At 40.4% G+C, this 13570-nt stretch overlaps 1 protein-coding gene across 2 annotated transcripts; it reads right to left on the bottom strand.

The window, feature by feature from the left end:
* Window positions 1–353: 353 nt before the first annotated feature.
* C7H14orf28 (chromosome 7 C14orf28 homolog) lies at window positions 354–8813 on the bottom strand. 2 transcript variants are annotated; one of them, XM_032907827.1, is made up of 6 exons: window positions 8626–8813; window positions 6418–6518; window positions 5468–5992; window positions 4055–4144; window positions 2836–2970; window positions 354–2175 (listed from the first exon to the last, which is right to left on the bottom strand). In XM_032907827.1, exons 1-6 carry the CDS (start codon window positions 8719–8721, stop codon window positions 1992–1994), a joined length of 1131 nt encoding a protein of 376 aa, XP_032763718.1. In that variant the 5' UTR covers window positions 8722–8813; the 3' UTR covers window positions 354–1991. The 2 variants fall into 2 exon arrangements, with proteins under 2 accessions (XP_032763718.1, XP_032763719.1); XM_032907828.1 differs by lacking the exon at window positions 6418–6518 and having other exon boundaries at window positions 8626–8713.
* Window positions 8814–13570: the final 4757 nt, after the last annotated feature.

The raw sequence follows: 13570 nt of genomic DNA, 5'->3' as shown, positions 1-13570 counted from the left end.
TTAAGGAGATATTATTCCCTTTCTTCTGACCCCCTTTCTTCAGGTTGATTTTCAAAGGGTGTTTTGCTTTATAAAGAAAATGCCCCTCCACCACCACCACCACATTCTATACATATGCTACTTTATATTCGACTTTACCTACAGTTTGTCAGGTTGGGGGGAATTTCTTTTCTAGAAGCCAGCGAGCAAGGTAACAACAGATGACCTGTTCTTCAGCCCCAACTTCTCAGAGTCCAGAAGTCATAATTCAACTCCACCACACATAGGGATGAGCCACAACTGGCTTTGTTTAGCAATATGACTACCTAAATAATGTTTTAAATTGTAAAACAGAATCTGGGAGATTGCCTATATACAAGAGGTAGAAATGTTTTATTAGCATGTTCAAGGTAGTCAAAATTTTAACATCTTAACCCTCACAACAACCCTGTGAGGTAGGTAAGTCGGTTTACAATAAACTAATATCCCAAATAAAGTGCAACTCCCTGAAGAATCTGTATTAAGAGTAACTAGTCAATAATATAGCCATACCATTTTGTATGTAGACACTAATATTTGAGTTCTATAGAGTTTGATTCATGCAAAACATTGTTATTAGAAAAGCTTGCTGTAAATCAAATCCCATTTACTATGTTTGGGGGACTATTTAAATAAACCCCGGGGGATTTACAAAAATACTACCATTCTTATCTTCTATTAAAAATAATTTTCCTAATATTTACTGAAAGTGAGATAATGTCAGCAAGTTTACATCCTCAGCTGCTGTCCTTATAGCAAGTCGTCTAAACAGGGCACCACAGCACTGGAAGATCAGAATGAACCCTTAGCAGTCTGGTATTCGGCAGTGAAGTCTGCTGTCTTCAAATATACTGCACCCAATCTCAACCCCACACATAATGTTATCTTACTGTAAACACTAAAATTAATGATAGTTAATCAAGTATTCTCCCTAAAAATATTTTCCCTTTAAATGGCAAAAAGATGAGTGACATTATGTTATTTACAACAAAACATGAAATTCAAATGTTTTGACTTTGCACCTGTGGCATTACAAACCCAAGCCTCCTGGTGTCAGTAAGCAGTTTCAAGGGAACCAGATGTTAGTAATTTTTTAAAAAATATTTTTCCTCTGTGCCACTAAAACACTGAACTAGTATCAGTTGATACCCTATTTCCCCCCCTAAACATGTAATACCTTTTTATTGTTAGTCCCACACTAATATCCAGTGGCCTAATGTTTGATAGTTGACTTGCTTGTAAAATAACTTACTGGAGAATTTTCATTAATTTAATGAGATATTTACAACTGTTATAATTTATTTGTAATGCTTACATTAACTGAAGTTTGAAGCTTAGCTAATGCCTGAAATGTGCTGGTGGGTTTACACTTTGGCAAACAGTTATGGTAACTTGCTACTACAAAGAAATGGTTTAATCTACAACAACAACAACAACAAAAGCATATATTTTTAAAAATTGCCCCAAGGAAATTAGCAAGGGGTAAAACAAACTAAGCAATTGGTAAACTAAGCCATCCATTCAAATCCTACCAGATACAATGCAGTGCACTTTGAAGGTAAGGCAAAGAAAGTCAGATAACCAAAATAGTGACTTTACCCTAGGTTTCACTCCTGTATCTAAAAAGGGAAATTTAGAATTCAAATGACAAAGTATTTTCTTGGATTTAAGGATAGAAGTGTAAAAAACTGTTGAGGTATATATAAATAAAAAGTACAAAGGCCACGAGATACATTTTATTTGAACTTAACATATGCTTGTATAAAAATAACCCAGAAAATACTTTAAAAATACATTTTTGCATAGATCGTCCATATAAAACATTTACCTGGGGCAAAACAATGAAAAATCCATCTCTGAAACTAGTATAGTTGAACTGTCTCCTTGGATACCAAGTATATACAGAACAAGAGCCCTTCCTCTGGGGAGCACGGGCAGGCGGGAGAACAATTTAATTCAGCATCAGTCTATATTTATTTCTCTGTTGCTCGAATATAAACCAATGATGACAAGAGGAGAAACTCTGGGGGTTTATTTAACAAAATTAAATTCACATTTCTGAGGCCATCATAGTGCATCCAATGTCCGTCAATCTGGAAAGCTGCAGAGTAATGGTGTTCCTCTTTGTTAAATAAAGTGGCACCTTCCAGCAAATATCTGCAAATATACGACAGCATAGAACAAAATGATTAGATTTCATTTTTATGATAAAGCCTTTTTTTTTTTCTTTTTTTTTCCGGAGCTGGGGACCGAACCCAGGGCCTTGTGCTTGCTAGGCAAGCGCTCTACCACTGAGCTTAAATATCCAACCCCAATAAAGCCTTTTTTTAAAAAAAATATTTATTTTTACAATATATACCACCATTTAACTGCTATGTATGCTAGTGAAAGGTCCAAGTTTAAATAGGTCCTGTTAAAGGCTAACTAGGGTTTGAACACAGTCCTGTTCTACAATCAAGCCACTGATCATTACACCTGTGCTATCACACCTCTTCATAGTGGACTCTGATCCCAGGCAGAATCCAGAAATCTAAAAGGCCTTCAGGGTTTTTTTTTTTTTTTTTGGTTTTTGTTTGTTTGTTTGTTTCAGAGGGTTTCACTGTGTAGCTCTGTCTGGTCCAGAACTCTCTAGTACAATGGGTTGGCCTTACACTCACAAGAATCCTCCTGTCTCTGAGTCCAGAGTGCTGGGGTTCAAGGTCTATGTCACCATGTTCAGGTAACAGTATCTTAATGGCTAGCAAAAATCATGGTGAACTAGTTTTTTTCTCTAGTTTTGTAAATCAAGCAAATAAACAAAAACTATCTACTACCTACTTGTGATCAGATAAATCCAAATAATAGGGTACGTATGCCAGATCTTCAGATTTCCAATGCTGCATATTTAACACAACAAAAGGGGGTGCCCCGTGGCAGAAAACTCGTTGGGAAAATTCTCTTAAGCCACCACACCTAAAATGAAAATTGGGCATGAACATTATTACACATGGGACACACTGCTTCTCAACACTTCTGGATATAATTTCTAGTAAGCAGAGGTATACTATTATAATGGGTAATGGAATGACTGTTTTATTACCTTATTTTCCTAGTTCTGGTTTACAGGGTTCTCTATACTGCAAGTGATACTTTAATAATTCCTGGAAAAGTTGATTGTTTATATTTATATTGTTATAAAAGCATGAATCTGTTGAACCATCAAATAGCTTCCATTTATGCATACAGTTTTCTCTCCGAGGTGGATCCAATAATGACTGAGGGAAAATGCCTCCTCTTTAGGATCTTTATTAACATGAACTGAATTCTTCCCCCCACCTCTAAGTATTAAGCATATAGATCAAATGCAACTTTACAGTAAAATCTCGATTAACCGGAATGCTCAGAGCACAGTCCTCTGATTGGAAAACATTATTAACTATACCAAGTTAACCAGAATCATTTACTTCACTATCTGTTGCTGAACTATTTAGGCTTTTTTTTCTTTTAAGAGTCTTTAACATATGTATCTTTTATCTTTCCTTCTTTTATGATCAAGATCTTCTATGGTTTTATAAAACCATTCTTCAAAATATTAACTCCTAATGCACAAAATAATGTGAACTTAGAAATTTCTAAAAGATTGGAATGAATGTTTATGCCCCTCTTGATTTCTTTTTAACTGTGTTAAGTTTTTTACCTTTATCCTAAATGAGGAATGCAGAAAAAAGTCCATTTAATTGAGGGTCCTGATTAGCTGGGTTCCGGTTAACCGAGGTTTTATTGTACCTACTCAGCAGTGAGGAAAAAGAGAAAAGGTATTTGCTTGTATTCGTCACCTGGCAATAGTAACATACTTTATATATTTTATATCTGATAACAAAACACAACATATGATGACAAACTAAACTATACCAGGAGCACTGAAAACTGTCAGGCTACCTAAATATTTAAGCATTGCTATTTCAGATGTGTAATAGCTTCAAAGAGCTTATCAGCCTAGATTCCTTCATTAATACAACAGAAATACTTTTATTTCAAATATATATCATGCACTCACCCACGCTCTTCACAAAGTTCAATCTTGGAACAGAATAACTCATCCACAGCCAGTCGTATCAAGTTTCCATGTGGAATTTCTTGGGGAGGACTATAATAATAGCAAAATGCAAGTAAGGATGACTTTTAACAGTTCACTACAGTCCACTGTAGAGGTCGATGCAGTAGGAGCAGAGCTAGCATACAACCTCTGCTGTCTTCGGGATTTTTGGCTGTTTCATTTAAGATAGGATCTCACTCCTATAGCCCAAGACAGCCTCAAAGTCACAGTTATCCTTCTGCCTCAACTCTCTGCATGTTGGCATTATAGCCATGCAAGGGCATACCTGACCAACCTTGTTTTAGGCAAATACTATAGAAAAGGCTCAACTAAATAAATACTGCATGGATAAAGCCTATGTCCTCATGTATGCTGTTGCTGCTACTGTGAGTTTAAAGGGGAAAGTGCCTCAGCAGATGAGGAGAGTTGGACGGAGAATCCAGACAGCAGCTGATGAGTAGAATAACCACTCCTCTAGCAACAGGGACTTGTGCTAGTTGCCTTATCTGTTAGAAATGCTTGCTCTACAAACTTCAGAGCCTGCTTTAAATAAAAGACTAGGAAAAAAATGACCTTAAAAAAGTTCTAGAGTAAGATGAAAAGTCTTTTAAGTGAGAGAAATACAAAACAGTATTAGCACAGAATTATACTTATAAAAATTTATAGATTGACAAGATGCTAAAAGATTATGAAACACTTCAGTCTTTTACGACAGAGAAACATTTCCTGATAGACTTCAAATTGACACCATCTTATCAGCAATACAGAAAAACAGATGGCACGTGTGTATGAACAAGGTACATTTCGAGTCTATTAAGCTGTTTATTTTCCTGACTAGAGCCAAATTCACCTCTGACAACGTCTGGATTTGTTTGTCCCCGAGACTTTAAGGTCTGCCATCAACACTCCAGCAGGTCTTCTCAGTGTGGATTCTCTCCCATCTTCTACTATCCTAGAAGTCTGTTCTCTCTCTGAAAGTCAAAGTCACTCAGCTGCCTCCACTCAGTGTTAACTGCTCTCAGACACAGCCTTTCCAGATATGAGAAGCCAAACTTGGAGTTTCTGTCTATAAATATGCCCCGGGCCTTGCCACAAAACAGTACTTTTTAAGTTTTCTTATTCATGTAGAAGTATTCTTCCTGACAGGACCATTTAAAAGATAAAACACTCAAAACATTAAAGTGCCCTTTGACAGGGTAAATCTTTGCCATGAAGAACCTAGTAAGCTAGGACCAAGAACGATTCACTTCGCATATTGAATAATTTATTTCTTTGCTACTAAGAAATTACTGGGTAGTTTTGTATGTAGATACATTATAGTTAGGCAAAGCCCATTTAAAAGTAAATGCGACAAACAGAGTTGAGACAACTTACTTTATACTAATTGTGCGCTGCTGATCTTCCTGCACTCGGGTAGGGCAGCGCCAGTTAGAACAGTAACTCTCTTGAATGGTAGACATAAGATTTTCAAGATTTTTGGTAAAATTATCATGCTCGTTCCCAAACAAATCAATTACTAAGGAAGCTTTATGAACTTCAGATTTGTATTGCTGTTTTTCCATCTTGTCCCAAATCCAAAGCAGCTTCACAGTTGTAAAACTGTAGGTGTCCATTAAATAAAGAAAACAGTCGACAAACTCCCTGCCAAAATGCAGAGAGAGTTCCCTGGGGAAGTTGTCGTTCTCATTAAGAATGACATACAGTAACATCAAGAATCCATCTATGGTGCAGGTATTTTTCAGTCTGATCTCAACATAGAGGGGTGTACAGGATACTGCTTTGCGGCCAGCTTTGATAGTAAAAACTCCTCCCCAAGGAAGAACAGGCCTCCAAAATGATCGATCTTGGTTATAGTTATTTTTAATTGATGCTTTGATCTCTTCAAACAGTGTCTTCATCCTGAATTTTGAAAGTGAAAAAGAAAACATAAAGAAATGAGATTCTTTAAAATAAAGATGACTCCACTTACAGTCAAATTACATTATTAGAAGGCTTCCCAATATGAAAACAACAGCAATTTAATGCATTTGAGGGTGTGGGGCAATATGCATTGATCCCAGGAACCTACAGAAGGGTGGAAAGAAAGAATTGACTCCACAAAGTTCCCCTCTGATCTCCACATCCATGCTGTATTATGTACGGCCATGGACAGATGAATATACACACACAAAACAAAAAACTTTAAAGAAGTAAGCTTTGATACTTAGGCTTTTTACTAGTTTTAATAGATACGGGGGGCAGAGAGATGGGTAAGTAGTTAAGAGCACTTGCTGTTTTTGCAAGACGACTTAGGTTCGGTTCTTAGCACCCACGTGGAGGCTTACCACTGCCTGTAACTCCAGTTCCAGGAATCCAGTGCCCTCTTCTTGCCTCTGGGAGCACAAGGCATATACACTGTGCACATGCCCATACACAGGTAAAATACCTGAATACACAAAATTAAATGAATGTTTAAAAAAAGCCAAATCTCTTTTTAAGATTTAGAATAATCATCAGATGGACCTTTGTATTAATTATATTTATAATTATTATGTGATATAGGAAAACCTTATAATAAATGAAAATAAAGTTACTCGGAGGTATAAACTTATGAAAATGTCAGAGAAACACTACTTTTTAAAGTTAACATGTGCTAATAAAGACTAAAATTACAGAGTATATTTTTTATTCTAATGTAGACCTCTTTCTACCTCCCCAATTAAAAGCTGTGCTCCCGTTCCTTGTTAATACAGGCAGTTCCACTTAAGAAATTGAAATGGCACGCTCAAATGTTTTCAAGTACAGAAGAGCATCTCGTGGTTTTTATATTAATGATACTGCAAAGTGTTATCTATACGATAAAACAAGTACAAAATGATCTGTTGCTGTAGATGAAGGATAATCTGGCATTTAGACAACAAGAGAAGTAGCAGCACTTCAAACAGTAGCACAGCTGGCATTTCTATTCACTTGGGGATATTTATTTGCAGCCTAGAATTGTGCTGGTCTGCATTTTAACTAGAGAGGCCACGTTATGAAACTCCCAGAACTTACTATCCCAATTCTTCCCTCTGCCTATTCTAGGAATAAAATGGAGTGTCCTTCCCCTTTAAACTGTCTCCTCTCCTTCTCCTAACCTTGAGGACAGCCAAACACTGTTTTTAGAGTCACTGACACTATTTTAATAAGGGTGTTTGCATCCTATGTATGTTACATAAGCAATTAAAGAAAAAACAGTCCCTGTTGAAATTGTTTTGTAAAAATAGCCTGGCTTTATTTGGGAAAAAAATAACTATATATGACAACATTGCTTTCTAGTGTTACTTCCAGAGATGTTTAAGGGGATTTATCTGAGTGACAAAAATCAGAGAAAGAAATGGCTTAAGTCAGTCTCTCACTTGGAGTACCTTTTCTTTTCAAATATCACATATTCCTAAAGCTAACACAAACCCAACTCTAAACCTGAGTTTTATGTCCAAAATTAAGTTCAAAACTATTCTGTGGTAGCAAATTCCGTTGTACATTAAACACATGTTCACTGCTTCCTACTTGAGACAAGATACTGTATTCTAAATTATCTAGTACTATATTTGGTTAGAATCCCGGGTGTTTAGAGACTGTTAACATTGGCTCTCATCAATCACTTTGAAATAGCAGTGTGACAAATCTGGAAACATAAGGAAACAAGTTTTTTAAGATAAACTGATCAGTTTCATTTAGAGTTAAAAAAAAAAAACCCTACGACATTCAAGTATTTTTTAAAATGATAAAAACTTTTCGCGATCTGAATTTTATCTCTTGAATTTTAAAGAATTTCTGTAGCAAGGTTTAGATGCTTGACTTTGGATTCCTAACTATTATACTGGGAAAGGAAGCCTAAATCCTTAGCGTTTCTGTTGAAACTAAAATTGAAGATTATATTTTTTATTCTAATGTAGATCTCTTTCTACCTCTTGGATGTGATCAAATGAATGGTAACCAGAGTTCTGAAAAGCAATGATTGTAATCTGCACCATTTAGACCACATGATATATAAGGCAGGAACCTAACTTTAGAGGGAAGGCTGGAAGCTCTTGGGAACACTTAAAATTCTAGCAAAAAGTTGGTCAGTTGTTCAAATGTAAATTGCAGTAATACTTAAACAAATAAAACTAAAGAAGGAAAGAAAAGGGAGAGATGGAGCAAAGAGCTTTAATGAAATAGCTCAAATAGCTCGGAGTTTTTGGTACGTAGCCACTGATGGATGAACTGGGCTGGTTCTTACCTGCCTCCATCCCAGCGCCTTCAGGTGGACTGAGCCTGGGAAACTCCCCAACCTCAGTTTCTCCGCTAACAGGACCCCCTTTTCCCGAGCTGTCATACCCACGGGGGTCACACTGCATTCCCCAGAGGACTGGACCACCTGTCGCGGGAACCGAACACCGCACTACCGAGGGGCGCGGGACTTGCTGTCCGGGGGTGGGGGTGGGGGGAGTCCACGCCCGCGCGGCCACGCCCACCCTCCCGCCCCGGCAGCCAGGCCTCCCGGCCGCAGGCGGGTCCTCTGCGCCTACCTCCCGCGGGACCGAAGACCGCCGGTGCCGCCGCACCCGTCGCCGCCGCCGCTCGCTCATGGAGAGCCCGGGCCGCCGCCGCCGCGGCCGCCGCATCTACCAGCTCCTCCGGCTGCCTTGGCCGGCCCCGGCAAGCGTGCGGGGCTCCGGCACGGCCTCCATCGCGCCCGCCGCGGCGGCGAGCCACCGCAGCCACAGCGCCCAGCCCCACCCGAGCGGCCCACGCAGCCGGGACCGCGGGGCGCGGCGCGTCGCTTGTTACGGAGCAGGATTCCGCGGGCCGCCCCCTCCCCCCAGCCGGGCCAAGCCAGCCGCGGGCCGCGAGGCTACGCAGGCGCGAAGGCCCCGCCCAGCGTGCGCGTGTCGGGTGTGTGTACAGTCTTCAGACTTGCCCAATCGGAGCCAGGATCAGGTGTAGGAGGGCGGGTCCTGAGGAGAGGGGCGGGGTCCCAGCGTGACAAGGTGGGTGGGGTAGCCGGAAATGGGCTGGGTTTTGCCTGAGCCGCAGCTGTCTGGGCTGGAACTGCTTGGCCTTTTGAAGTTAGTACCCATTTTGGACCAGTATTGATTTTAGTTTGATTCTAGGTCTTTGGAATCCTTAACTCAGAAAGAGAAAGCATACATGTATTTTTCTTAGCATCTTATGACTATGGGAGAATAATCATTTGTATATGTATATGTATTTGAAATAGGTATCTATGAAAAAAATTGAATTGCCATCTTAAATACTGTTTAAGGTTAGCCATAGTAGTATTTTGCAGTGGAAGGGAACGCTATTAATACGTAGATAGCTTAAGCACCATTGTAGTGCTCAAAAAGTTAGAGATAAGGTTCTACACAGCAAGTGACAGATGCTCAAGAATTTGTGGCTTTACTCACAATTCATTTTCATTAGTAACTTTTTAATTTCCAAAGAGTTAAAGCCTTGTGTAGCTCTGTACCTGGAGAATACTTCTCAGAAACACTACCTCTACTCTCAGGCAGAACTGGAGATGATGAGAGTACCATTCAGTCTTTGAATAAAGACTGTGTAGGGGTCTGGATTCCCTAATCCAGGAGGGCAGATACGAAGCGCTGATCGCCAGGTCATTAGATGGGCATTTTCACAGGCTGAGCTTAAGGAAGGTGGACGCCTTCTCGCATGCGACCTTCTTGAACGATACAATGTTTATGCAAGGCTGTAGGAGGACTTTATACACAAATCTCTCTAGATGGAGGTATGCAGGCTGGCAAAAAAGCTTGGGTGCAGGTAAGGGTGAGAGGAAACATAGTTCTCTAAGCAGAGAGAGGAAAAAGATATCCAAAGAATTCTAACTACAAGGCATTCTTTTTAATTTTCTGGCTTCTGTAGATTCTTGCTGCGTTTTACAGATGAGAATTACTGATACTATGATAGGTTAGACAAATTATTGTATTGAAAAGGTTCACAAGATGCTAAACTTACAAACCTTGGTAAAAGAGCACTCCTTTAGAATATTTGTAAATGCCGATCGTGTATTTAATTCACAATCTCTCCAAGATATCAAGTTCACTTTACAGTAAGCAGTTCATTGTTCCCTTGAAAGCAGATGTAGGTGGTGGTGGGTGGAAAAGAGCAGCAGGACGTATCATTAAAGTATCCAGCATTCTTGAGGTGTAACTGTCATGTGGACCATTTTTAAAGTGCATCATTTGTTGAGTTTTGACATGTGTGTATGTGTGTGAACACGTGCTTCACTCTCAAGTATCCTTGTACTCCTTTATAGGTTCTTCCTTCCTGTCCCCATACCCAAGCAACCATTGTTGTGTTTTAGTATGTATTCATCTCCATCTTCTCAAGGGTTACATCAGGACAGTCTAGGAGGTGCCCTTTTGTTTGTTCTCTTCCATGCAGTGTAACCGGTTGGGTATTCAGCTCTCTGTACAGTAGTTTCCCTTTATTGCTAAATGGACTTCACTGTGTGGATGAGCCACAGTTTCTTTTCTAGTCACCAGTTTCTGGACAATTAGAGTGCAACTAGTCGTAACCACTTTTCAAGAGAGCTCCAATGACGATGTTTTGTGGAAGCAAGTCTGTGCATACACACATTGCCTTTGCTTTTGTATGAATGTCTGAAGTACAAGGACCGGATCATACGGTAGATGCATGTTTAACTTTTTAAAAAATTGCTATATTATCTTCCAAAGTGGGTGTGGGACTGCACATTCCCATCATGAGGGCTCTGCTCGCTCCATATGCTCAGCAGTATTTGATACCTTTAGAATTCTTCCAAGGGGTGGTCGTGACAGTTTTATGAATTGTTACATGTTAAAAATGTAGGCAGGCAACCAACCAGAGCTTCCAGGGACTAAGCCACTACCCAAAGACTATACATGGACTGACCCTGGACTCTGACCTCATAGGTAGCAATGAATATCCTAGTAAGAGCACCAGTGGAAGGGGAAGCCCTTGGTCCTGCTAAGACTGAACCCCACAGTGAACGTGATTGTTGGGGGGGGCGACAATGGGGAGGATGGGGAGGAACACCCATGTAGAAGGGAGGAGGAGGGGTTGGGGGATGTTGGCCTGGAACAGGAAAAGGGAATAACAATGAAATGTAAAACAAGAAATACTCAAGTTAATAAAGAAAAAATACAACCCCCCCCCCAAAAATGTAGGCAGGTCGGAATCTAGAGGATGGGAATGACAGAGGAACTAGCTCTCAGTCGTCAGTAAAGTGAGGGAAAAGGACCCATGGTTAAAACTCCCCACACCTCACATGTGTCCCAGTAAGGACGGACTTTAGGGTTAAGGGGAGATAAAAGGTTAGGATGACAAACTATGGAGCACGGAAGCAGATGGACATGAGGGCTTAGCGTTGGGTACGAATGTCAAGCGAGACAGACAAGAAGAGAGAGACAAGGCTCTAGGCTAGTGTCCCCAGGCTGCCTACCTGTTCGCTCCTAATCAGCCTCCCAAAGCCCAGGAAATACAGTATCTATGATAGTATCTATAAGGTGCTATTGATTGTCCTTCCATGTACTCTTGCTTCTGGTTAGGTAACCAACTGTAGCAGGCTAAATTGTAACTGTAACGTGAAGCTTCACTTAGATCACCCAAGACAGGGCTTCACTGACAGGGAGCCAAATGTGAGAAAAGCAAAAGCTGCAGCAACATCTTGTTGGCTGTGATAGAGTTAACTTTCTGCTACCAAGGGAAAGTTGCATGTTAGCCAGAGGAATGTGAAAACAAGGAGGAAGTGGTCTAATTAATGACAAGACAACTACCGAAGTTAACAGTGGCAACACCACACCAGAGAGCAGACGGTCAAGAACAGCAGCTAATAAAACACACATAGTCAGAAGTGGACTGAGGAGATGTCAGCCTCTCCTGACTGGGTAGGCAGCACATGAATAGCAGGCAATTATCTTCCTGGTTGGGCCAAGAGAACACATAAAGAACATGTGGGTCCTCCATGGGCTTACCCCATGACAATCCAGAGAGTTAACCAGTCTCGTACCAGTTACCCTAACCTTTATTTCATTTCTGCCTTAATCATTAGAAGAATCATGGAAAGGGGAGTTTGGTGGTTTTTTTTTGTTTGTATGTTTTGTTTTGTTTTGTTTTGTTTTGTTAAATTTAAAGCCATTCTATTATGGGGAAGTCTCTATTAACTTTTCTTCTTACCTTCCCACCATTTCTCACTTTTCTGTAATTCTCCTTACTAAAGCTCCCTTCACTTTGTGTACTCCCAGGAATGTCTGTGTCTTTCACCTTCATTGGTATGACACAATGAACTTGGAAGCCCTGTCCCCGTTTGACCTTCAGTGACAGTGAGTATTTGTGCCAGGCACCCTAAATTCTTGGGTCTTGAATGACTAGACCGTGAAACATTTCATCATAATAAAAAAAAATCAGAATTCAGTAATGAATAATAGTAATGATAACAGCCAACTCATTGAGAGGCCCTTGTTTGCTTGATATGAAAACTCATATTCAGGTTCTTTTTAAAGTGGGATAATTTCAATCATTTATAATCCTCATTAATTTTTCCTAGTGTTCCTGCTTTAAACTAAAGCACACATTACACGACTCTTGTCTCCTCAGCTCCCTTTTGACGTGAGGACCATTTTACTAAGTGGCATTAGCTGTTCAGCTTTCAATAGTCCCAGCCTCAAGCCTTACACTAGACACTAATTAGACTGGTAGTGTGTCTGTCTGAATGATGTAGCTAATAGAGGGCCCATGACTCTATGTCTGGATCCATCCCATATACAGACACCAAACCCAGACACTACTGTGGATGCCAAAAAGTACTTGCTGACAGGGTCTTGATATAGCTGTCTCCTGAGAGGCTCTGCCAGAGCCTCACAAATATAGGGGCAGATGCTCTCAGCCATTGGACTGAGCACGGGAACCCAAATGGAGGAATTAGAGAAATGACTGAAGGAGCTGAAGGGGTTTGTAATCCCATAGGAAGAACAACAATATCAACCAACAGGCCCCACCCCCCCTGAGCTCCCAGGGACTAAACCAGGAACCAAAGAGTACACATGGAGGGACCCATGGCTCCAGCCGCATATGTGGCAGAGGATGGCCTTGTTGGACATCAATGGGAGGAGAGGCCCTTAGTCCTGTGAAGGCTGGATGCCCCAGTGTAGGGCAGGGAGGCAGAAATGGGTGACTGGGTGGGGGGAGCACCCTCATAGATGCAGGGGAAAGGGGATTAGATAAGGGGTTCTGGAGGGGAAACCAGGAAAGGGAATAATATTTGAAATGTAAATAAATAAAATATCCAATTAAAAAATTCCTTCATATCTCACAACACTTTTGACTCTTCGGCTGGTCCAAAGGTTTATTAATTCAAGAGGTTGAATATAACATCACAAATGTGTGTGGTCTTTTCATATATCCTGTTGTATAACTTTCCAGGAAAACAGATGTCTGCCTACCCCAGATAGTCACAAACCAAAAATCATAATTCCA

Source organism: Rattus rattus, chromosome 7 (genome assembly GCF_011064425.1).
Source record: "Rattus rattus isolate New Zealand chromosome 7, Rrattus_CSIRO_v1, whole genome shotgun sequence".
Lineage (NCBI taxonomy): Eukaryota > Metazoa > Chordata > Mammalia > Rodentia > Muridae > Rattus > Rattus rattus.
The sequence above is the reverse complement of the archived record's forward strand: the minus strand, read 5'-3'. Positions and strand labels throughout refer to the sequence as shown.